This window comes from Equus przewalskii, chromosome 31 (genome assembly GCF_037783145.1).
Source record: "Equus przewalskii isolate Varuska chromosome 31, EquPr2, whole genome shotgun sequence".
In the NCBI taxonomy this organism is placed as follows: Eukaryota; Metazoa; Chordata; class Mammalia; order Perissodactyla; family Equidae; genus Equus; species Equus przewalskii.
The window spans coordinates 21,841,759-21,865,039 of NC_091861.1; the positions used below are offsets into that span (position 1 = coordinate 21,841,759).

Sequence of the window (23,281 nt, forward strand, 5' to 3'; positions counted from 1 at the left end):
TATAATCATTTTGGCCTGCCTCTTGAAATAGATTTGACAGTATAACTGAGACTGTGTCAGACCCAGGCAAAAATGGATTTCATTAACTGCTTTAAAATAATGTTTAGTTTTGGTTCGAGCATTTATGTATCTCCTTTACTCCTCCTAATCAATATGCAAGAGTAGTTTTTCATCATTTATATTCTTGGAGATATGATACGCATCTGTTTTTTGTTTTGTGCTGTAGTCTGTGTCCTGAATCTGATACCCAGTCTTTCCAACTAAACTGTGAATTCCTCAGAGAAGGGGGCTTGTTGTTGTAGTTACTTCTGTCTCCTGTATTTTATCTCCTGTACCTTTTCCAGTGTTTACAAAACACTGAATTTTAAAACAGTGTTTGCCTAATGATGGTATTAAGTAAGTGTTTAGGAAGGAAAAGAACAGAACGGGGGAGCACAGTGAGAAAATTGGAAAATGACAGACTTGTGTATCACATTCAAACTTTGTATTTTTGTGTCTGTGAAATCATTGCGTGCATGTATTTCTAATTTTAAATCCATTTTTTGGTATATGGTAGTTGGATCTGCACTGGGACCTGATTTGCGTTCCCATGGAGCATCGTTATACTTGGTGTTGCGGTGTTGGCACTTACTGCATGGTTGGGTGTTGCTTAATGACGGGGATGTGTGTTGTGTTAGCCAGTTTCATCGTTGCGTGAACATCATAGAGTGTACTTACACAAACGTAGATGATATGGCCTACTACACACCTCGGCTGTGGTGCTAATCTCATGGGACCGCCATTGTATATGCTGTTCATTGTATATGCAGTTCGTTTTGCAGCACATGAGTGTGTTGGGATCAAGTGATCTTTAAGGCCCTTTCTAGCTCTTTGGTTTCTGTGATTTGTGAATTTGGTATTTCCAGTTCTCACAATTTTTAGTAATTGACAACTATTTATATTTTTTATAAATATATCTGAATGGTTACAGAAAATTTACAGGAAGTTTTTGAAATGGTAAAAAGGTTCTGTCTTTAAATTTTCGTTCTCCAGAAACTTTGTTGTTCATCTGAATGTATTACAAATCTAATACTTAAATATTGTTTAATAATAGAAGAGAGTAAATACAGAGCAGGGAGATCACACATTTTGGCGTCTTTCTCCTTCGTCTTCCTGTAGAGAAGACAGACAATCAAACAGAGCACAGTCCTAGGATGGACCAGGCCTAATTTTTCTTCTGAGTTTCAAACGCTCCCTTCATTGTTTAACACCTCATTGCAGCTGACATGTCCCCTACAATTTGAGTCAGCTGGAGGCTTTGTCGTGTAATTAATGCATAATTGAATCCTCCTCCACACAGTTAGAGTACTGGCTGAAACCAGTAGCTCGTGTTGGCTTAGATTCTATTTGGTTTCATGTAAAACTGAGGATTCTTCACTTTTCGAGCCCTTTAATAAGTAAATGAAACAAAACAAAATAGAGCCCATCTTAACCTTTAACATCCTAAATAACAAAATTAAGATTATATTATAAAGTATTAAAAAGCACATTGTACATTTCTAAGCATGATCTTAAGAGAAGTTTTAGTGAGACTGTAAATTTATTTAAAATAAACTGATTGGGTGGCATTTGTGATTCTGGCCATGACGGCAGCCTCACAGGGCAGAGTTCAAAGAGGAGACGTGCACTGCGAGAGTGCTCCAAAGATGTGCGGAGGGCTCCCCTTGCACTGGTCAGATACTGTTGAGCACGCGTGTGAGGAAACTCCTGAAGGCCTGGGCAGGGGCAGGGAGAACAGGGGACTGGAGCTCACCCTAGGCCTGAGGAGTTCACGCTCGCAGCAGCCACAGGCAATGCAAAATGATTCAGCCACTTTGGAAAACAATGTAGGAGTTTCTTAGTTTTTTATCATTGCATTGAAGATGTTATTGTACTATTTTCTAGCTTTCCTTTGTTGATAATATAGGTCAGCTGTTAGTGTGATAATCAGTCATGAAGGAAATCTGATTTATCTGGGCATTTTAAAGATCATTTTAAATTTGTTTATCTGCTATAACTAGATGTAGATTTCTTATATACCCCACTTTGGGATTTGTTAGAAGTAAATCTGTGGATTTGTGTTTTTCTTCAGTTCTGGAAGTCTTGCCCCTTATCTCCTTAGATATCACTTCTTTCTCCCCTCCTCCCCTTTTTTTCTTTTTCTCGAACTTAAATGAGGCATCTGTAGAGCTTCTCATTCCATCACCCATGTCTCTTAAGCAATCCCCGTCTGTTTCTCGTCCCCTGGAATTCTTGATCGTTTCTTGAGATTTGACGTCTAGTTGTCTGTCTCTTTGGCCATGCCTAGTCTGGTGTTAAGTCTATCCATTGCATTTTAGAATTGGGATATCTTACTTTTCAATTTTAGTGATTCTGTTTTGTTCTCTTCCAAATCTTTGGTCTTTTCAAAATGATTTTTATCCCTGTACATATTTGCGAGCTCATCTTAGGGGCTTTGATCTCTGACAGTTGTGTCATTTGAAATCCTTAGTTATCTTTTTCTTTGGACTGTTGTTTCACTCATGATACCTCATTTCTGTGTGTATTTAGTTTGTTACTATTCATTTAATGTTTTTTCATTTACTCATTTACTGTTCATTTTCCTTGGAATTTTTTCCTGTGGAAATTCTTTGATTTCCAGAATGAAGGTGGAAGTACTCCAGAGAAGACTTGTATTTGTGTCTGCTGAGCACCCGGGAGCATTGACATCAAACATTGCTTTTAAATTCTCAGTTTGAGATTTTTTAATATCCAGATATTATTGTTAATTCCTTTTTTTTTCAAATTTCAATTTCTTTTATTTAAGAAAAAAGAAAACTATATTTTTAACTTGGGAAACATCCATAAACTTGTTCTGTTTTCAAAATAATCTTAAAGTCTAGAACTAATCTTGCTATATCGTCTCATGTGCATTTTTTTCTTGGACAATAGTAATAAAGTTATTTCAGTAGAACTTTGCTTGTTTAAACACTAATGACTTAACCATATCACCCATACTCCTTACACTCACGGAATGTAAAGTGGAATAAATAAATGGCAAATATTGGATAAGTTAGTGGACTTCACAGTATTTCTCCAAATCACGTTTGTCCATTCACCATATCAATTGTCCAGTCTCAGTTGTGCAATTCTGGTTGTATTTGTTAGACACTTTTAGTTGTAAGTGATAAAAACCAACTCAGAGTAGCTTTATCAAAAAATAATTTATTGGTTCAAGATAACTTGAAAGTCCTGGCTTCTGATACAGCCGGACTCAGTGCTCAAACGATGTAATCAGGAGTTGGTCTCTCCGTCTCCCAGGCAGGTTGTCCTCCGTCAGGGGCAGAGGTGACTGTCAGAAACTCCAGGTAGGCAAACACAGAAGACAGACACTGCTTGTTTCCCAGTACTTCCAGCAAAAATCCCAGGATTAAGTTTCATTGGCCTCGCTTGGAGAACATGTTTATTTCTCAACCAGTCACTGTGGTCAGAGTTGTTAATTCTGGCTTCAAGTCCAGGTGAGGTACAGTTGCAGTTCTGAGGTTTGATTTTCCTTACGATTGCCAGGGTGTTAGTTAGGGCTGGGGTGAGGAGGGCAGGAAAAAGAGTGGGCAGTGGGTTTGTTTCTAGTTTACCATTATACTGAACTTGACTCCTGAGAGTCTTAGCTTTTTAAAAGATGGAACTGCTGTTAGATTCCCTACCTTGAGCAGAATTTGGCCTTGTTTCCTATTTCAGGAGCCCAGTGAAATAAAGTAAAACCAAGGCTTAAGTTTAATTAGTTTGCCAGTACCTTTTATGGATAGAAGTTTGCAGTGTTATTCTGACTTCTTTGGGTTCCCTTCTTTACTCAGTCTTTGGTCCAAGAATTCTTAACTTCTTGCTAGCTAGCTTAGAGATGCCTTTAAGATGTTCTTTATACTTTATCCTACTTTGGAAAACTTTATGACAGTTTCGTGTAAAGTTAAATGTACCCTATGACCCTACAGTTCCACTTATAGGTATTTATATAAGAGAAATGAAAACATATGTCCACAAAGAGACTTACACAAGAATGTTTATAGTAGCTTTATTTGTAATAAGCCCAATTTTGGAACCACCCAAATGTTCACCACAGGAGAATGTATAAATATTGTGGCATATCCACACAATAAAATTCTTCTCAGCAATAAGAAAGAATGAACTACCTCTATGCCCCACAGCATGGATGAATATGAGAAACATTAAATTGAAGGAAAGAAGCCAGGCACTAAAGAGTATGTCCTGTACAATTCCACGTACATGAAGTCATAGAACAGGCAGAAGTGATCTGTGGTGATGGAAAGAAGAATAGTGGTTGCCGATTCGGGGAGGGAGGATGGGGATTTACTGAGAGGGGCACGAGGAAACTTTTCTGGTTTCTTGCAGATATTCTGTATCTGGATTGGAGTGGTGCTTACTCTGGGTATACGTTGATGCAAACTGATCTGTTTGTGAATTTCACTTTGTGTAAATTTTATGTCAATAAAAATGTTGCTGTGTATGCAGAAATACACTGAAATGAAGCAATGAGGCATAAATTTGATATTTGTGAAGCGTATATTCCTTGCAGGAATGACCTCACTCCCATGTTTTCTTACAAAGCAACAGCCAAGTGCATTATGGAACCCGAGAAAGGAAGATCCCTGTAGATGAAACTGTGTTGCTTTCTTGTTCCTGAGATGCATATGAAGGGATCAAGCAGTACATTTGAAGCCAAGAGAAATGACGAGTATCTGTCCCTACCCTCCGCCCGCCCCATAATGCCTCTAATTTACCTGGAGTGTCATTAAGGCATTATCCTAGTTTAATTGGGAGTATTTTTTTTTAATTCTTTCTTAGTAGTACAAAATGGCATATCCAGTAGTCATTGGGGCCTTAGGTTTGATGAACTACAGTAGGAAGAATGGCTAAAATTCGTATTGACTAGATGTGTAGTAGTTATCTTTTTAGTGGACTCAAGTTTAGGGGAATAGGTAGGAAGTCTGTCCTTGTTATCAAATGAGATCAAGGCTGAAAGGCATTTTGAAATACAGCTACTTTTTACTGCTAACAGAGAAATCTACTGTTTTAAGGAAAGGCCTAGATATATGCAGAAATTAAAACACTAGAGCATGTAAAAATTCTAGGACTATAGTTAAAGAACCATGTTAGTGACTCTGAACTTTAATAAAACTTAACATCAACAAATAATATAAACATGCAAATGCTGTATCTCTCATTTCTTATGCATTAAAAGTTGAATTTGCTGTGTAATAGACTTTTTTAAGTTGAATATTATAATAGATCACTCATTTGTATATATAATTCATTCATTATTAAACTTTATAAGTAATTTTATACCTTTACAACATTAAAGTTCAAAAGCTAGAAAAGAGGGAGATGCAATATTTAAGAATTTAAACATTTTAATCCCATCTAAATATAGACTAAGATAAATTAAAGCAAAGCGCCTTTCTCTTGGCAGTAAGACCCGTCTGTTCTGTGTGTCTGAAACATGAGCCTCAAGAGGGCAGGGGCTGTATTTGTACAACTGTGTGTATTGTGTGATGTAGCACAATGTGTTGCGTATACTCTTCACGTAATATGTCTTTGTTATTTGTGTCTTTATATTAGGACGGCTTCCATCAATGCAAGTCTATTAATTTCTAAAAAAATTCGTTATTCAAAGTGTTAGTATTGTATCTGGCATTTTCTAAGTGGGCTTGGTTAATAAGTAACCGGAATCCATCAGGAGTAAAATGATTATCTGGGAGAAATTTTTAGTGATACGTCTGTCAGTCTTAACTTTTCCATCATATGTGATATGGATGTGAAAACAGTGAGCTCAGAAGTGAAGTTCAGTATAATCCCAATCTCCATGTACTGGTTATCACTGCATGGTGAACCAGGGTGTGGTATTGAAGTTTTTCAAAGGACCCTGCCAAGTGCAGCCTGTCATGCATCCTCTTTTGTCTCTTATCCTTAACTTTAGAAGCAGAGTGCTATTCAGTGCCGTGACTGCATTGCCTCCATTAAAGTGGAGAGGTCAGACCATAGCTAAGAAAGTATGCTGATACATTGTGTATTAGAAGTGTGTATGTTTAAAAAAAAAAAGTAAGACTGTTTTAAAGTACTTTGTGAGCACTAACAAATCTAGAGCTGGCAACAGCTCTGCAGATTGCTGAACTATTTTTGAGAATATCTGTTGATGGTACAGTAGAGAATTGAACCACAGAGTTGGTAATTTACTGAAATAGACAATTGACATACACTGATTTAATTTCCTTACTTTAAAATTTGTGAAGTAACCCTGAAATTTGATGGCATTTTTCTAGTTTTGCTGAGGTATAAATGTGAAAAGGAGTGTTTTGTGAAGCTCCTGGATAGGCTAAGACACCTACCCAGGAAGAAACCTGGCTAGCCACATAGCTTCATTTCAGGTGACCCGTTGATTTATAGGAAAATTTCCCTCTGAGAGCATTTGAGAAGTCAAGGGTTAGTGTGGTCGTTCATGTAGGCTTGGAGAAGGCTGAGCGCGAGATGAATAAATAGAAATCGTGTGTGTCTGTGTGAGAGACAGACGCAGAGAGAGACACATACACACACATACACACACGCACGCACACACACGCACACCCACGCACACACCCACGCACACACACATACACACGCGCACACACATACATGCACCCACGCTCACACACACACACACACACGCGCACACGCACACACACGCGCACACACACACGTGCACACACACACACGCGCACACACACGTGCACACGGGCTTATGTGCAAGCAAAGCCCCATACTGTTCAGGCATTATAATCTGTACATGCAGAGTGGGTTTATTTTAAAAATAAACATTTTTGGTTCAAAACCATCAATATTTAAAAAATGATTTCTAAATATAATTTATTTTCCTATTTGTATCACATTGAAGCACTTGACTTTTTCTCATCTGTGTTTTTTCAAAGATTTGTCCCATCCGATGAGAAGAAGAAACAAGGCTGCCAACGAGAAAACGAAACCCTAATACAGAGAAGAAAAGACCAGATGCAACCAGGGGGCACTGCAATTAGTGTCACAGTTCCTTACAGGGTAGTAGACCAGCCCCTTAAACTTATGCCTCAAGACTGGTAAGATAATCTATATTGTTTACATAGTCATTAATTTTTTATACAATGAACAAATATCCAGTTTTATGATGAAGTGTTAGAACCCGTCCTTGAAAGCTATGTTACTGTCTCATTTAGTCATCAGTAATGTTAACATTCTAGTACTACGTAAATGAGTTTATATTTTGGATACCTAAACTTCTGTTTTACTTATAAGAAGAAACGCTTCTGGAAAACGTACAGAGTAAAACTTCTTTGCATTTGTCCATTTGTTCTGAATAAGCTTTTAGAACAAAACTTTCAAACAGACTAATGTTATTTTGAGGGCCTATATTTTAGATTTTTGATTTGGAGAATTCAGATTTTCTGATAGGAAATGTTAAGTGAAGGCATTGTTACTTTTATTGTAAGGGAATAATTTAATAAAAAGAACGTTACCCTGGTTTAACTCTTTTATTGCATTAAAATGTTTAAGAAAATACTAAGCTATTTATAGTATAAAGTACCTATAAATTTGTATATATGAAGTATCTTAAATTACTTCGTTAATCGAAGCTGGAGTGAAAATACAGGGTCTGAGAGTGCATCTCTGTGACAGAGATGCAACGCATTGGTGCATTAAATGAAATTGGCCTTTGAAGTACTTTTTAGTCTTCAGATATTAGGAAGTCAGCCGTTGAGAATATTAGTATGTCAGAAATTTACTAAAGAAAAAAGGGTCTTTAACAGAGATACCTTGAGTAATATATGAAGTGAATAAGAAAAATTTTAGATACCAAGTTTAAAACGTGTGGGAAGTAGGAAAGTTACACCATTTGTATTATATGTTTGCAAAAAATGACAGTACAGTGTGTACAAGCGCCATCACTTTGCTACAAAATATTGCTTATGTATGTGAGTTAGGTTCCTACCCATTGGTGTCATGATCTAGGAATAATATCTCCCTTACCTTTCTTCTTTTCTTTTCTGTTAATTGTCCTTTCAAGAATTCACTGGGAAGAGTTTTTGTATTCTCTTACTCCTCTACTAGCCCTATGAGACCTACTAGGAGCCATGTGACCCCTATCTAGCAAATTCCCTTTAGTTTGGCAGGCATCTTGGGCTTTCAAGTATTGTATGGTACAAGTTACATCATGAAGTTGAGGCCATTTAATAGTGTGCTGCATTACCAAAGATGGTTTTGGCAGTACGGGGCATATATCCCGTGAAAGGAGGAAATTTTTTATTTAAGATTTGATTTTAACCTTAGGGACTTTGAGAAGGTTAAGATCTAAGCTGTGGTTTTTCACAGTACCTTTGATCGTTCCCATAGGTCTTTTACTTGAGTAGAAGGTAACCATTGTTTAATGTTTTGTTGAGGGTAGAGAGTCTCCATTTAATGCAGTGTTTATGAAAGTGTGGTCCATGGACCTCTGGGCATTCCCAGGACCCTTTTAGGGAGTTGTGTGGTCAAAACTATTTCCATAATAATAGGGCTTTTCTCATCGTTTGCCAGTCCTCCCTCAGGGGCAGTAGCATAACCAGTGCACAGGCTTGATCATTTATTTCCCTCTCCTCACACCCTCTCTCCTTGCCCCGCTTCCCCCCTCCCTTGCTCTTCTGGCTGGTGGACTGTTCTCTGGTATGCCCGTTCACTTCTGCTTCCTCACCTGTGAAATGGGGATGATGATGCTACTCACTCCTTTGGATTGTTTTGAAGATTAAATGTGTTAACAGAAGGAACGTGTAAAGTGCCTAGAACAGCACTGGCAGCTAGTAAATGCTCGGTGATCTTACCAATGTTAACTCTTCCTGTCGATGTTGTGGTTTTGTCCCCACCTCTTTACTTGTAGGCTTAAGCTGTTTATGGCAGTTAGACGTATTATAATTTCTCAATTTAATTAAATATATTGTAATCGAGTGAAATATGAGGGCCTAGAAAGAGATTCGTTCTTTTAGGAAAATGAAGTTGAATCGTTGGAGAAACAAGTTACTTAAAAAAAAACTTACAGAGTTTAGGGTTAGTGAAATAGCTCTAAAACAGTTGGAAAAATTAAAAAATCTAGATGATTTCTGTACTCAGATTACTTTCCAAATAATTGGAGGAACTTAAGAGTAAGGCCTTGGGGCTTCATAAAATGGTTGGTGAATTACTATAGAATTACCTTACTATATAAGGTTTTTAATGTAAAATATTTAAGATGTCTTTAAATTTTTTTAGTGAAGTATAATTGACATGCTATTATTATGATTAGTTTCAGGTATACAGCATAGTGATTTCGTATTTTTATAGATTATGAAATAGCACCACGCCATGGCTAGTTACCGTACGAAGTTATTCCAGTATTGTTGACTGTGCTCCCTGTGCCACACTGCAACCCCATGACTTCTTTATTTGATGACTGGAAGCTTGTACCTCTTGGTCCTCTTCACCTATTTCACCCATCTCCTCTCCCCGCTCCGCTCTAGCAACCGCTAGTTTGTTCTCTGTATCTAGGAGTCTGTTTCTGTTTTGTTTGTTCATTTGTTTTGTTTTTTAGATTCCACATATAAGTGAAATCATGTGGTATTTGTCTCTGTCTGACTTATTTTCATTTAGCATAATACTCTCTAGGTTTATCCACATTGTTGCAAATGGCGAGAGTTCATTCTGTTTTATGGCTGAGTAATATGCCTTTGTATGTTTCTACCACATTTTCTTTCTTTATTCATCGATTGATGGACACTTAGGTTACTTCCATATCGTGGCTATTGTAAATAATGCTGCCGTGAACATAGAAGTGTATATATCTGTTCAAATTAGTATTTTCATTTTCTTTGAATATATACCTAGAAGTGTAATTACTGGATCATGTGGTAGTTCTATTTTTAATCTCTTGAGGAACTTCCATACTGTTTTCCATAGTGGCTGCACCAATTTACATTCCCACCAGCAGTGCCCAAGGGTTCCCGTTTCTCCACATCCTCGCCAACACTTGCTCTTTGTGGTCTTTTTGATAATAGCTATTCTAACAGATGTGAGGCAGTATCTCATTGCGGTTTTGATTTGCATTTCCCTGATGATTAGTGATGTGGAGCATCTGTTCACGTGCCTCTTGGCCATCTGTATGTCTTCTTTGGAAAAATGCCACTTCAGGTCCTCTGCCCATCTTTTTTTTTTTTGAGGAAGATTAGCCCTGAGCTAACATCTGCTGCCAATCCTCCTCTTTTTGCTGAGGAAGACTGGCCCTGGACTAACATCTGTGCCCATCTTCCTCTACTTTATATCTGGGACACCTGCCACAGCATGGCTTGACCAGTGGTGCATAGGTCTGCACCCGGGATCTGAACTGGTGAACCCTGGGCCACTGAAGCAGAACGTGTGAACTTAACCTGTGTGCCACCAGGCTAACACCTCTGCCCATCTTTTGATCGAATGCTGGGTTTTTTTTTTGAGTTGTATGAGTTCTTTATGTATTTTGGATATTAATCCCTTATCAGATAATATCATTTGCAAATATCTTCTCCATTCAGTAGGTTGCCTTTTTGTTTTGTTGCCAGTTTCCTTTGCTGTGTAAAAACTTGTTAGTTTGATGTAGTCCCATATGTTTACTTTTACTTTTGTTACTCTTGCCTGAGAGGGCAATCCAAAAAAATATTACTAAGACCAGTGTCAAAGAGTTCACTGCCTATGTTTTCTTCCGTGGTTTCAGATCTTACATTTATGTCTCTAATCCATTTGAGGTTTTTTTTTGTATGTGGTGTAAGAAAGTGGTTCAGTTTCATTGTTTTGCATGTAGGAGTCCAGTTTTCCCAACAAAGATGTGTTTGAATTTTAAATGATTTTCTTTTAAAACCAACTTTTTTGATGAACAGATCAACTGCTGTTCCCTATTGCATAGGAAAAGTGGGCTCTTACTCCAATTCATAGAAGGGAAGAGAAAAAGGCTGAAAAGATCACATATAAGGATTGTGCGTATAATTATGTTTAAAAGACTTATGCGCAAAAAACCGATGCATGGGCAGTATAGCAGTCATTAATGCACTCTAATGGTAACGGCGTAATGAACAGTTCTGGTAACGTACTTGGCTTGCCTCAGAGAAGTGTTGACAGGAGGCTGCATCACATGCGTAACTATGAGACTCTCCTTAAGGACTTACCCTGACCAGAGCTCATGTTTGAGATGTTCTCTCTCCACTCCCCCCCCCCCCCACCCCTCTTCTATGTTCAGGGACCGAGTTGTGGCAGTTTTTGTGCAAGGTCCTGCGTGGCAGTTCAAGGGTTGGCCATGGCTTTTGCCTGATGGATCACCAGTTGACATATTTGCTAAAAGTAAGATTCTCTTTATTTTTACTGCTTATCCAATATAGAAATGCTCTTACTTTGTTTAAGAGAAAGAGCCATCCACGGCTCTGTGTATATGTGTCATATCAAAGAATTCCTATTAAGTAGCATGTATAATGTTAATTTTTAAGCACTTGTGAAATATTTTTAAAGCCTTTTTTGAACATTAATATTTCCTGTGTATTCATATCTAAAAATGAATTAGCACCTATTCCCCAACATTAATAATTACTTTTTAGGTCACTTAAAAATCATTAATATTGTTGCATGTCCATACAGTTTTATTAAAATTGATGGCCAGTTTTTAAGTGGATTGACTTGCTGAACCATAGTGTGTAGCTGTAACTTGAAGTGCCGTGTGACTTTGCCAGCTCTCCCATTGCCTGGCATGATTATAGCTGATTGGCTGCTTCTCTTCGTTCAGGTCTCAGCTCATGTATTCTCTCCTTTTAAGAACCCTTCTCTGACCGCCCTGGAAATAGCCATCACCTCCTCCCAGTTACTCTCTCAGCTGTTTCATTTTCATGATAGCACTTAGCAACGCTTCATCTTACCCGTTATTTTTATATCTTTGTCATAAGTCTTCCCTGGTTAGAATGCAAATTCCAAGGTGGAAGGAGCCTTCTCTGCCTTGTGCGCCCTTGTATCATCAGCACAGAAGAGTGCCTTCAGTGGATATCTGTTAAATGACTGGATTTCATGTGGCTTATCTTTTACTGACATATATTTTTATATATTGGTATACCAGAAGTAGATGAAGGTAGCCTGTTGTTTTGCTGGTAGGGGTATTCCAATTATTATTCAATTCAGGTACCCAATTAAGTTAGTAATATTAGTAAAATTACTTTTTAAAAAGCATTCTCATAAGACAAATATGTTTATTAGAAACGACAGCTTTTAGTTATTATGAATGTAGATTGTGCTTTGAAAGCCAGCCCTGTTTTTGGCAACTTCAGGTTTTGTTAGTGGTACTACCATTCTTTCCAGGCTAGAAACTGCCCAGGCTGGAAAGTTTGAAACATTTATTCTCCTACCTTCATTCATTTTTAAACATGAATTCTAATACTACTAATATTATGATAACTTTTTATATGTTATTTCTGAAACTTGAGTAGTGCACAGAGTTGATAAATAGAAAATTAAAGATATAGAGAGAATGAGAATTTTAGTGAAAGTAAAATATCAGTGAACATGAGTGTTGTGTTTAGTCTGCTTGCTTGCCTTGTTGAATAGTATTGTAGTAAGAAATGATCAGAATGTCTTCAAGATGTAAATGCTCTCTGAATTTCATTAAGAATATAACAAACTGTTTTGTTCAGATTGTTAGTCTTCTGATTTAGCTAAGAACTTAGAGACTTTTTTAAAAGTTATCAATTATAATTTTCTTCTATGAATTATTCTTTCTCTTCAACCTTCCTCGTTTACTGATCCTTTCTATCATTATTTAAGATGAAGATATTCTTGCCCCTTCCATCTCAAAACAAACAAACAAAACAAAACTCTTTCGGAGCTTGACCTCCCCTTTCCTTCCAGCTCATTCTCTTTTTCTTTTACAGCTCAGCTTTTAAGAGAATTGCCTCTGCTGACTCACTTTGTGTTCAATTCTCAATCCACTGTAGTCTGGCCCTCTTGCCATCCACCGAACTGTTCCCACCAAGCTCACCAGTGACCAAATGTTGGCTGCTTTTGACCTCCTCATCAGAGTTTGACTCTCTTGACCCATTTTCTCCTTTTTAAAATGTTCTTTTCCAAGAACTTATTATGCTTTCTCAGACTCTCTAGCTACTTATCCTCTGGCTTTCAACAACATATTTATGTTCCCATATCTCTTCTCTTTTAATTATAATTACTTTTTCAAGGAGATCTGATAGCTTTTAATCACTCGTTCTAAAAGTTGTGTCTCTAGCTTGATATTCTGATCATCTCTCTCGATGATTATCAGATAACTCCTCTGTGAGGTCGCATTTGTACATCAAACTCATCCTGTTCCAAATGGAATTGTCTTATACTCTCTGTCATCCCCAGACTGTTTTTCCCTCTCGATTAGTTTTTTAAGTAATTTGCTTAAGCTAAAAATGTAGGAATATATTATGTCTTAGCTTTTAGTTGGTCGCCTTGCTTTCACTCTTGCCTCTTCCAGCTTCCCACCCTTTTCCCTGTAACACACGTTGAGAATGATAATGTCCATGTAGCATGGTGGGGCTGAGGGTATTTGGGAGCATCTGTATAGGCCTTGGTAAAAAATTGTATTGTACATAATAATAAAATACAGGAAAATAATAAAGTACATAATAAAAAATAAAATAAAATAAAATGCAAAATAATAAAATAAAATAAAATAAAAGATACTAAACATTGAATAGTATAAAATTGCCAAATAAAATCTTTTCAAAATTATAATGAGAAATTTAAGCTTGTAACTGGATATAGCTTTTTTCAGTGTTATCTTTTATTCTTGAGATGGCTACGTACATTTGTTGATCAAGATTTTTAAATGATGATGTCTTCAAATTTTTGCTACTTATCATTGACAAAATTTTTTCATTTAATAATCTTCTGTATTAGATTGTTCTTTTGTCGTTTGACATGCCTTCATTTTATCTACTAAATATTATTCAAGAGCACTGTTTCTGTTTCTTTTTGTTCCCACAAGAAAATGTTGACACGGTTCATGCTGTTTGCAAAAAATGAACCATTCTGAATTGTGTGAAGTATTTTGCTTTAGTATTCATTGTGCCACCAGATAACTGGCTAAGTCATATAAAAGAACTTTGTTTCCTTTGTTTTTTACTGAGGCTTAAAAACTTTTAAGTCTGTCTGGATAAGAAAGATGTTTCATAGTAATGTCTTGGTGTAAGTTTGCGTGCCACTATTGCTTCATGCTAACACAGTATTTTCTATGATGAGAGAAATCTTAGGTTTCCTCATTTGTGACTTAAACTTTTTGGACTGTGATATTTTAGCTTTAATTTTAAAAGATCTCTATTCTGGTGGGGAAATAAATACTATATAAACTAAATCTATTGAAGTTTTTAAGGGGGACTGTAGGCCTTTGTAGCTTTAGATAAATCATTTTTAAAAGTCTAACTCATATATTTTTAAGAATGGTTTAAAGTGATCATATTGGGAGAATAGAAAAGTGAAACGTGGGGCCAGCCCGGTGGTGCAGCGGTTAAGGTCACTCGCTCCACCTCAGCAGCCTGGGGTTCGCCGGTTCCGATCCTGAGTGTGCGCTTATGCACTGCTTCTCAAGCCATGCTGTGGCAAGCGTCCCACATATAAAATAGAGGAAGATGGGCATGGATGTTAGCTGAGGGCCAGTCTTCCTCAGCAAAAAGAGGAGAATTGGTGGCAGATGTTAGCTCAGGGCTATTCTGCCTCAAAAAAAAAGAAAAAAAAGAAAGAAAAAGAAACATATAAGCAGGATAAGAAGTATTGAGGTGTTGCTTTTATTTAATTTAAAAATTTCTGAAAATTCAAAAAGTATTTTTTACGTACATAAATATTTTGAAAATGAGTTTTCTGAAGCCATAACATATAGCCCCTGTAGTGAATTAAATTCAAAATGAATACTATATCTGATGAGGGTACCTTTATTTATAAAAGCAAATAATTTAGAAATAATCCTTATGTCTTTTTTCGTGGGCACGACTGATTCATTTTGGATTTCCGTCAAGAATTAGACCTTTATTAGTTGTTAACATCAAAAGCTACGAAGCCAGCAGCAGTATGGAACAAGCAACTCATAAATAGCTATCAGCAAAAACAAGAAATAAACCATTTTCTTTTTAGAAACTCCTAATACTGGCTGATAGTGATGATAGTAACAGTCATCTTATATATTAGAAAAAAAGTAAAAAGTTGAAAGGAAACATCTTACATGTGCACGTGTAAAACAAAACTCCGCTGATGATAAACTGATTGCAAATGCAGTAATCAGCTAACTAGCGTGATTCATCACGATGATCAGGGAGCGAGATGGAAAGTCAGTGTTTGAAGGCCCACCTACTAACCTTTCGCAGCACACGCCAGTTGGGAAGTTTTGCCCAACTGTCTTTTATCTGCCCAACACCCAGAGTTATCTTTTAAAAATAAAAATCAGATCATTTAGCCTTCTTACTTTAAACTTTCCAGTGGTTTATTATCTCATTTGGAATAAAAGACAGATTTTTTTTACCATAGCTGAAGCGTTTCTCCATGCATACAGAGCATTGCCTACAATACAGGTTATACTTGTTTGTAGGGCATTCTGAGGTCGTTTCTATCTCAGGGCCAGTGTATCAGCTGTTCCCTCTGCCTGAAATCCTTGTCTCCTAGGTCTTTGCTAGATTCACTTTTTATATCATTTAATTATTATCTCCTTCTGGGTAACCTTCTCAAGAGGCTTTCCAGTTTCTTCTTTTTCCCTTTTCATCATTTCTTACCAATTTCCATTTGTTCTCACTCCCTAATTATCTCTTGAATCTTTTTCTTGCTGTACATGTATCTTCTCCTCAGTTGATCAAATCTGTCTCTTCTCTAGATTACTAAATTGTATCATTAGTCTCTGCTCAACGCTTTTTAGCGATTCTCCATGTCTCTGAGGTTGAAAGTCGAACCGTGTAATGTGGCCAACAAGGCCAGCATTGCTCTGAGCCTCTTTGGTCTTCCCTCTTTCCGTTCCCTCCACTCCTTTGCACAGTGCGGTTCCGTTCAGTTTCTTTGGTTCCAGACTGACCCGTTCTCTCCTGGAGCATGCTCTTCTTGCTAACTGGGTCAGCTCTGCTCTGTGTTTGCCTAATTCTTCCTTCACCTTTAGGTCTTAGGTTAGACATCACTGCCTGTGCAAGCCTTTTCTGAATTCCATGGTCTGGGTAAGGTACTCTTTTGTGTTTCTCTGATACCCTACTACCTTTATCATACTGTATGTGAATAGTCTTTTTCTTATTATTATCCTTCATTGGACCATATACATTTTATCTTACCTTATTCCTCATTTCAGTCGCCAGTGGCTAGCATGTGTAAACCCTCAGTAAATACTTGTTGGAATTAAATGTTTTTGAGGATACCATGGTGCTTAGCATCTATTTCAAAGATTTGGTTATAATAGAGCTTCTTGTGGTGAAAGATTGTTTTTTTGCTTTTGTTCTTTTAGTTAATGTTTGTGTTGGGTATTTTTATTTTTATAAAATATTTTCATAATTTTGATTGCAGTGTGAATAAAAAATATTATTTCCCCCCATTTAGTTAAAGCCTTCCATCTCAAATATGATGAAGTTCGACTAGATCCAAACGTTCAGAAATGGGATGTAACAGTATTAGAACTCAGCTATCACAAACGTCATTTGGATAGACCAGTTTTCTTACGGTTCTGGGAAACATTGGATAGGTAATTCTGATCCTAAAATGCACTTGCTTCTGCTTTATTGTAGTAATTTTCCTGTCTCCTCAGTTAGATTTTAAGTTCCTTAAAGTTGTGCACCATATCCCCCAATTCCCCTTTTCGAAGGTTGTCTAATTTAATGCTGATCTACAGTAGATAATTAACAAAAATCTTTGGTATGTTGACTTTAGCAACAGATGGAGAAAGGGCTTCTAGCTTAGTAGAAAGAATACCACACTCTGACTCAGAAGACCTAGATTTTAGTCTTGGTTTTGTCATCTGGCTCTAGTGAGCTATGTGACCTTTCTGAACTGTTTTCTGTCAATCCAAGGAGCTTGAATTAGGTGATGCCGACATTTTTGGCCAACACCGAAGTCACTCTGACTCTAGATTGCGTTATGGGTAGCTCATGAAAGGAATTCAGGTTTTGAATTTAATTTCTAATATAAATAGAGTTCTTAAAGCCCTTTACAACAATACCGGTTTTGTAATTGGAAAATTTAAGAACAGTACATGATCATAATTAATACCCCTGAATCTCTTGTTGTTGTTGAGGCGCCCTTTAAAATCTGTAACTGTCTTGGTGTAATAAGTCTTTCACTGAATGTTATGGGTTTCCTCAAAGTCAGAGGTGATTGGTATGCATTATAATTGATAATAGATTAAATTATTATAATTGATATAATTGTTAATATTATAATCAATAATATAACAATTATAATTGATACTATATTATATTATTCTAGCCAGAAGCTCTTACATTATAGAATTTAATAAGGGGAATGTTTAGGTTACTTCAGAAGTTCTTGTATTCCCAAAGGTTACAGTGTCAGGTTTCTAGTTTTTTAGAAAACAAAACATCCTATTCCACTGTAGATTGTGAATTTTAAAAAAATGTCAACTTATTTTTACATATAATATTCTAAAAATTCTTAAATTCCTATTATCATTATAACCTATTATAATATTATTTTTCAGGTACATGGTAAAGCATAAATCCCACTTGAGATTCTGAATTGGTTGGTTTCCCCTTTTTCTGGAAATCTGGATTAAGAAGCATGGATATACCTTGATCAAAAGACTGAGACTCAAGCTTTATGAATTTATCAAGAACTTACAAATGAAGAAGGTCACAGATCGATCTTTTCTAAGACCTTACTTGATGCTTTATGCTTCAAAGGGATGATGCCTGTCATCCATATAAGCAAACTTTTTGGCTTATAACTATTTTTTTAACATTAGCCTTCTAGTATGTAATGGAAATTGTATATTTTGATAGAAGTTTTTTCTCCATTGGTTAAATTAGCGTTACTTAAAATTTGTTTCTTTAGAAAATAAATACAGGTTATAAATGTGTATAAATTTAGAGGTTATAAGGCTCTCTCAGCCGTCTTGCTTCTGATTTTTCATTGCTCTATAATTCCTTTTATTGAAGATACTATGTGATGAATGGTATTAAATTTTGGTCTCTGGAACTTCCAAAACCAAGCAAAGGGATGTGACTATTTTGAATGAATCAAAATGTCAACCTGTATGTATACTATATCTAGACTTACTCTTTATTTAAAAAGGAATAATGAAAAATCGAGAACAATTCTTCAGCTTTGGTTGAACTGTTCAGCCTTTTCAAGCCTTCTTTACTTATAATGAATACATCTAATGAATGTACATTCTTCTCACTGACTTTGGTGATTTTAAAACCTAGAATGGTATATTTCTATCTGTGATATCTTTCCACTTGAAAAATCTCAAAACACAGATTAAAAACCTAGTAGGCTATAGTACTTTTTATTTTGGGAGCCAGAGTATGATTTGGGGGAAGGAAATGTGTTAGTCCTACTGCAGTATAAGTTTAACTTCCTTAATCTTTTCTCATAAGCCCACCTTTGATTCTTACTTTATATGGCGTAGGGTTTTGAGTCTCCTATTTCTAGGCATGTTGATCTTGGAGTTCTTATCATCTGTTTCCCCTAAATATTGAGAAACTCTCCCAGGCACCAAAGAACACATTTGCTTAACTAAGTGTCTGAACAGAAACAAGATAAAAACACTGGTATTTTTATGTGCGTATTCAATATCGTATAAAATATGAAACCTCTATTTTAACCTAGTAAAATATTTTACTACTTCTCTAGTTTAGACAGAGTGGTGTTGCATCCCAGTTACAATGAGTGAACGTTTTCATTGAGTCCTGATTTCACCTGTTACATAAAAGCAGCTTGGAACCTTTACTTTCCTAAAGAGTTTTTGTCATTAGGATTGTTGCTGATCATTCAACATATGTCATTTTTTCTCTGTTTTCCCCCCAGTGATCTCTCTTAGGTTAACATAGTTTTTGTAGCTCCTCCTTATGTTAAGCTGACGTTAGCTGGCCTCATTTTGAAATTTAATGCTATCAGAAAAATGAGAAGCACTTATTATTTATTTTTTATGTAGCCACAAAAATCCATGCCAATAGTGAATAGAAAAAAGTATTTATTCATATGGAAGTCACTAGGTTCTTCAGAACAAAAGCAGCCAGCATTTTAAATTATTAGATTTTAGGATATTTATAAGGTTTGAACAGATTCTGCCCCCATTATCTTCCTTTCTCTGCATCCTCTCTTCTTGAAAATAAAAGAAAACTTGAATTCGTTCACATTAGAATTTGTCAGCATATAAATCTGTTTTCAAAATAAATTCTGTATTGTATAAACGTTCTCCATGATGAAATAGTCCAGGACTAGAGTCTGTGATATTTTAATGTAAGCTTACTTGTTAAGACTACTGCAGGTGGCCGTGAACTACCTTTCTAGAAAGATTTTTAGTATTTATACGTATGTGTGAAATTTACTTGATACAGAGTATGGTTCAAATTTGAAACATCTACTTTAAACAGGGTTTATTTTTCTATCTTGAATTTGCCTTATGTATATTCAAAGGCTTCTGGAAATACTGTAAGGAGCGTTAGGAAAAGTACAAATATGTGACGTATTTTAAAAATGAGACCCTTAGTATGTTCTTACTTTGTCTTTTTCTTTTTTTGGCAGTTCAGTCCCTTATTTAGGTCCGTGTGATTAATTTCATAGCCATTAATTCTCAAAATAAAACCTTTCGGCCCATCACTGTTCATTCTCTCGTGACTCCAAGTCCTGTAGCAGCCCCTGTCACAGTGCCTTGCACATAGTAGGCATTCAGTAAATGTTTCTGTGTGTGAGTGAACGATGTGTTTTCAGTGTAACTGATTTATTACAAAAAACTGCTTTGACTGTACTTGGTCTTGGAGTTTGAAAATAGAGAACTACAGGGAATGAAGAGGCATATGCAGATATTTTAATGGAAATGAAGTACAAGTTCATAAACTTGACTTACCCATAATTTATTGTTAACTGTAGCCACCCTTGTCTTGTCTTACCTGTAAAAGAGAGCTCCATGCCTTTATTCATCGGGCTCTCTTCTAGTCAGGCTTGTAGGTTTCAGTCAGTCTCTCTCAACCCTGACTGCGCGTTAGACTCATTTGGGGACCTTTTAAAAATTCTGATTCAATTCATCTGGGACGAGATGCGGTCCTCAGTACTTTTTAAACGTTCTTCAGGTAATTTTATGTTCAGAAAGGATTGAGAATCACTGGTTTAATTTGTTACTGAAAACAAAACCAGTATTAAATGTTGTGTGTCCTCCTGTTTTTCTTCTTCTTTTTTTTTGTCGCCACCCATTGCACTAGACCATCCCCGTTATTGGTGGTATTGGCTGATAGATCCACATGACAAATTCAAGTCTTATTTATTTAATATAGGAGTATTTTGCTGTTTAATATTTAAACAATGTTTAATATATTTCATTATAAACTAGTATCATAGTTTATGATCTGTTTCCCATGTGTCCATAGTCTTTACTAACTTTTTTTTACCAGCAGCATGACAGCAATCCATACAGAAATAACTAATTCATAATAAGGAAAATTTTATAATTAATTTTTAAGTAGGAAGAAAGTAAAGTATTAATTTCTTATCTGCCATGCAGAATTAGACAAATAGAGTTTGCTTATGAAAGGAAAGAGGCATACTTTTTAATTGGTCTACAAAGAAAATTAAAGGTAAATTATTCATTTAAATAAAATTCATTATCTAATAAAATTGAAGGAAATATTTTTCCTAAATAAAAATTTTTGTGACTCTTAACAAAATGAAAGTGATGACATTGTTCTTGTTTGAGGGTGGGAAGGTGGTATTTAGCTGCCATATTTCTTGCTATATAACCATTCCATTTTATGGGTGTTAACAATAGGAACGATGATAGAATTTATACTTGGGGCCAGAAGTGAAGTGCCACTTTGCCAGGTAACCATTATCTGAGTCTTAGTTGTTGAACTAATTAGTTTATAAAATTCTTTGAGACCAAAAGTATATTTTATAATATTACAGATACAGCAATTACAAAAGCTAGTCAAAATTAAAACATGAAAAATAAATTTAATTATATTAGCCTTAATATTACTTGACTGGATTTTTATTATTCACTTGGATTTAATAATCAACTGGTTACTCTAACCATAGTATATTACCTTTAGGAATAAAAGGGAGAGGAATGACTGAATTTCACATAAGAATTGGATTAGAGATTTTGAGATGCCATGTCCTGTATGTTCTGGCCCAATTCATTGTCGCATTTGGATTTATATTGACCCCAGCATGGTTTCTATATTAATACGTTGGAATAATAACTAAGGAAAAATTGAAAATGTATAATAGGTGTATAAAGAATTATATTTAGTAAATGCATAATAGGTAATTAATAATACTTTCAGGTTATTGATCTGTTTGGGTTTATATATATTATTTTAGGTAGTGTTTATAAGAGTATCTTGGGAGTTATAAATGTGTGCCATTTAAATGAGTAAATCTAATGAATAAAACTAGTTTTATTGCCAAAATCCAAAAAGTGGGATGATACTATGTGAAATTTAAGTAAATGCTCTCTCTCTCTCAGAATTTTGTTTGCCGTTGAAATTTCTTTCTATCCACTTTAAATTTACTAAAAGCTACTTAACCTCCAAGTTTGATTATAGTGCTTAATAATGTAATGCAATTTATGTGCAGCGTGTAGGCACTATAAATGATTGTCTAGCCACCAATTTGTACTGTTTCTCAAATTGAAGCGGTTCTTGAATGGAGCTTAAATTTGGGCCATGTGACCTGATAAATGTTACACTCATTCTGCTTCCATTTCAGTGGATTTTTACATTTCAGGTTTAATTGTAAATAAAACATTTTTAGCACTTTACATGAAGAGTCTTGGGGACATTCTCACCCCCGCCCCATCCCCTAACCTCCCAACCAAAAACATTGCCTTTAACCAGGAAGACAGAAACTATATCGTGGGGTAGGATATGGATGACGGAAGTCTTTACATAAAGTGATTCCTGAGGTTTTCAGGCATTGTATTTCTCTGTTTTGGAAATAAATGCAGTATAAGTTTTCACTTTAAAAACGAACGAGTTAAGTACATTTGTAGTATTCTTTTCTGTTAATGAGTTAAATAATGTAAAGAATCATAGTTCTTCATAAAGATAACAAGCTACATGCTCTGCTGAACTTACAGTTGGGTTATGGTCAAATTTCCTGTGTCCTCATTGTTGTAATAGGATGAAGAGCGTATCCTGGCAAATTATATTATCTTTACAGTTTGAGGTCCTGATTTTAACATTTTATAGTTTCAAAACAAACTGTACTCCCATATAATCAGATCATTAACAGCGTCATCATATTGGTGGTGCCAGTAATAATGTGTGAATCTTCTGCAAGAGAATTTCTTTAATGAGGAGTTTAATGGGCCATATTCGAACTTAATTTCCATTCAATTCATAAGTGCCCACTAAATATGTATTTTATTCTGCTCTTCTGTTCCTTTGATCATCTGCTCTTGAGTGAGCATCCACATAACTGAAATTGATACAGCATGAGTTGTAAATGCTGTTGGACTTTTTTTAAGGCTCAAAGGTGCCAGTATATAAATAACAGCACATTGCCAAATACGCTTGTTTCTCTCGTTTGCTAAAACACTTTCCTTTTATATTTAATCATGTAATGATCAGCATTTATGGTGGGTTGGAAGACTTTTCCTCTCAATTTTCTTAAATGACCATTAAAAAAAGCCTGGAAAGTACTCTGGATAAGGCTGTGTTGTTGGGTCTGTCTCCTGCTTATTTGTAGATCTTGGGCACAGAATCAGTTATAGTTTATAATTCACCCTCATCCAGAAAATGTTGATTTATGTCACATAACTAATGTGAGTAGGGCTGAGGACATATGAAACAGAAGACATCTGAGAGATTGTGTTTATCACATTTGGATATTTTATTGGGCTGTGCTCCATTTGCCAAAAAATTCCAAGTGGAAACACATTGGGTTCTACAACGTTCGCTGTGATAAAATGTGGTAATGTATTTTCCCAGAAGAACTGCCCTCATGGAGTTTACAGTGTTAAAAATGTAACTATGGTAATGGCATCTGTTTCTCTTTT

At 35.8% G+C, this 23,281-nt stretch overlaps 1 protein-coding gene across 3 annotated transcripts in view; it reads left to right on the forward strand.

Annotated features, from left to right (window-relative positions):
- CDC73 (cell division cycle 73) overlaps positions 1 to 23,281 on the forward strand; it is a 215,701-nt gene that overhangs the window by 96,249 nt on the left and 96,171 nt on the right. Inside the window, exons 14-17 of one of the 3 annotated variants that reach the window (XM_008542148.2) lie at positions 6,975 to 7,136; positions 11,306 to 11,406; positions 16,645 to 16,786; positions 17,759 to 22,924. In XM_008542148.2, the coding sequence (XP_008540370.1) occupies positions 6,975 to 7,136; positions 11,306 to 11,406; positions 16,645 to 16,786; positions 17,759 to 17,795 (442 nt within the window). In that variant the 3' untranslated portion in view covers positions 17,796 to 22,924. Of the gene's footprint in view, positions 1 to 6,974; positions 7,137 to 11,305; positions 11,407 to 16,644; positions 16,787 to 17,758; positions 22,925 to 23,281 lie in introns of those variants that run through there. The other 2 variants (XM_070602176.1, XR_011535272.1) reach the window with 2 other exon arrangements.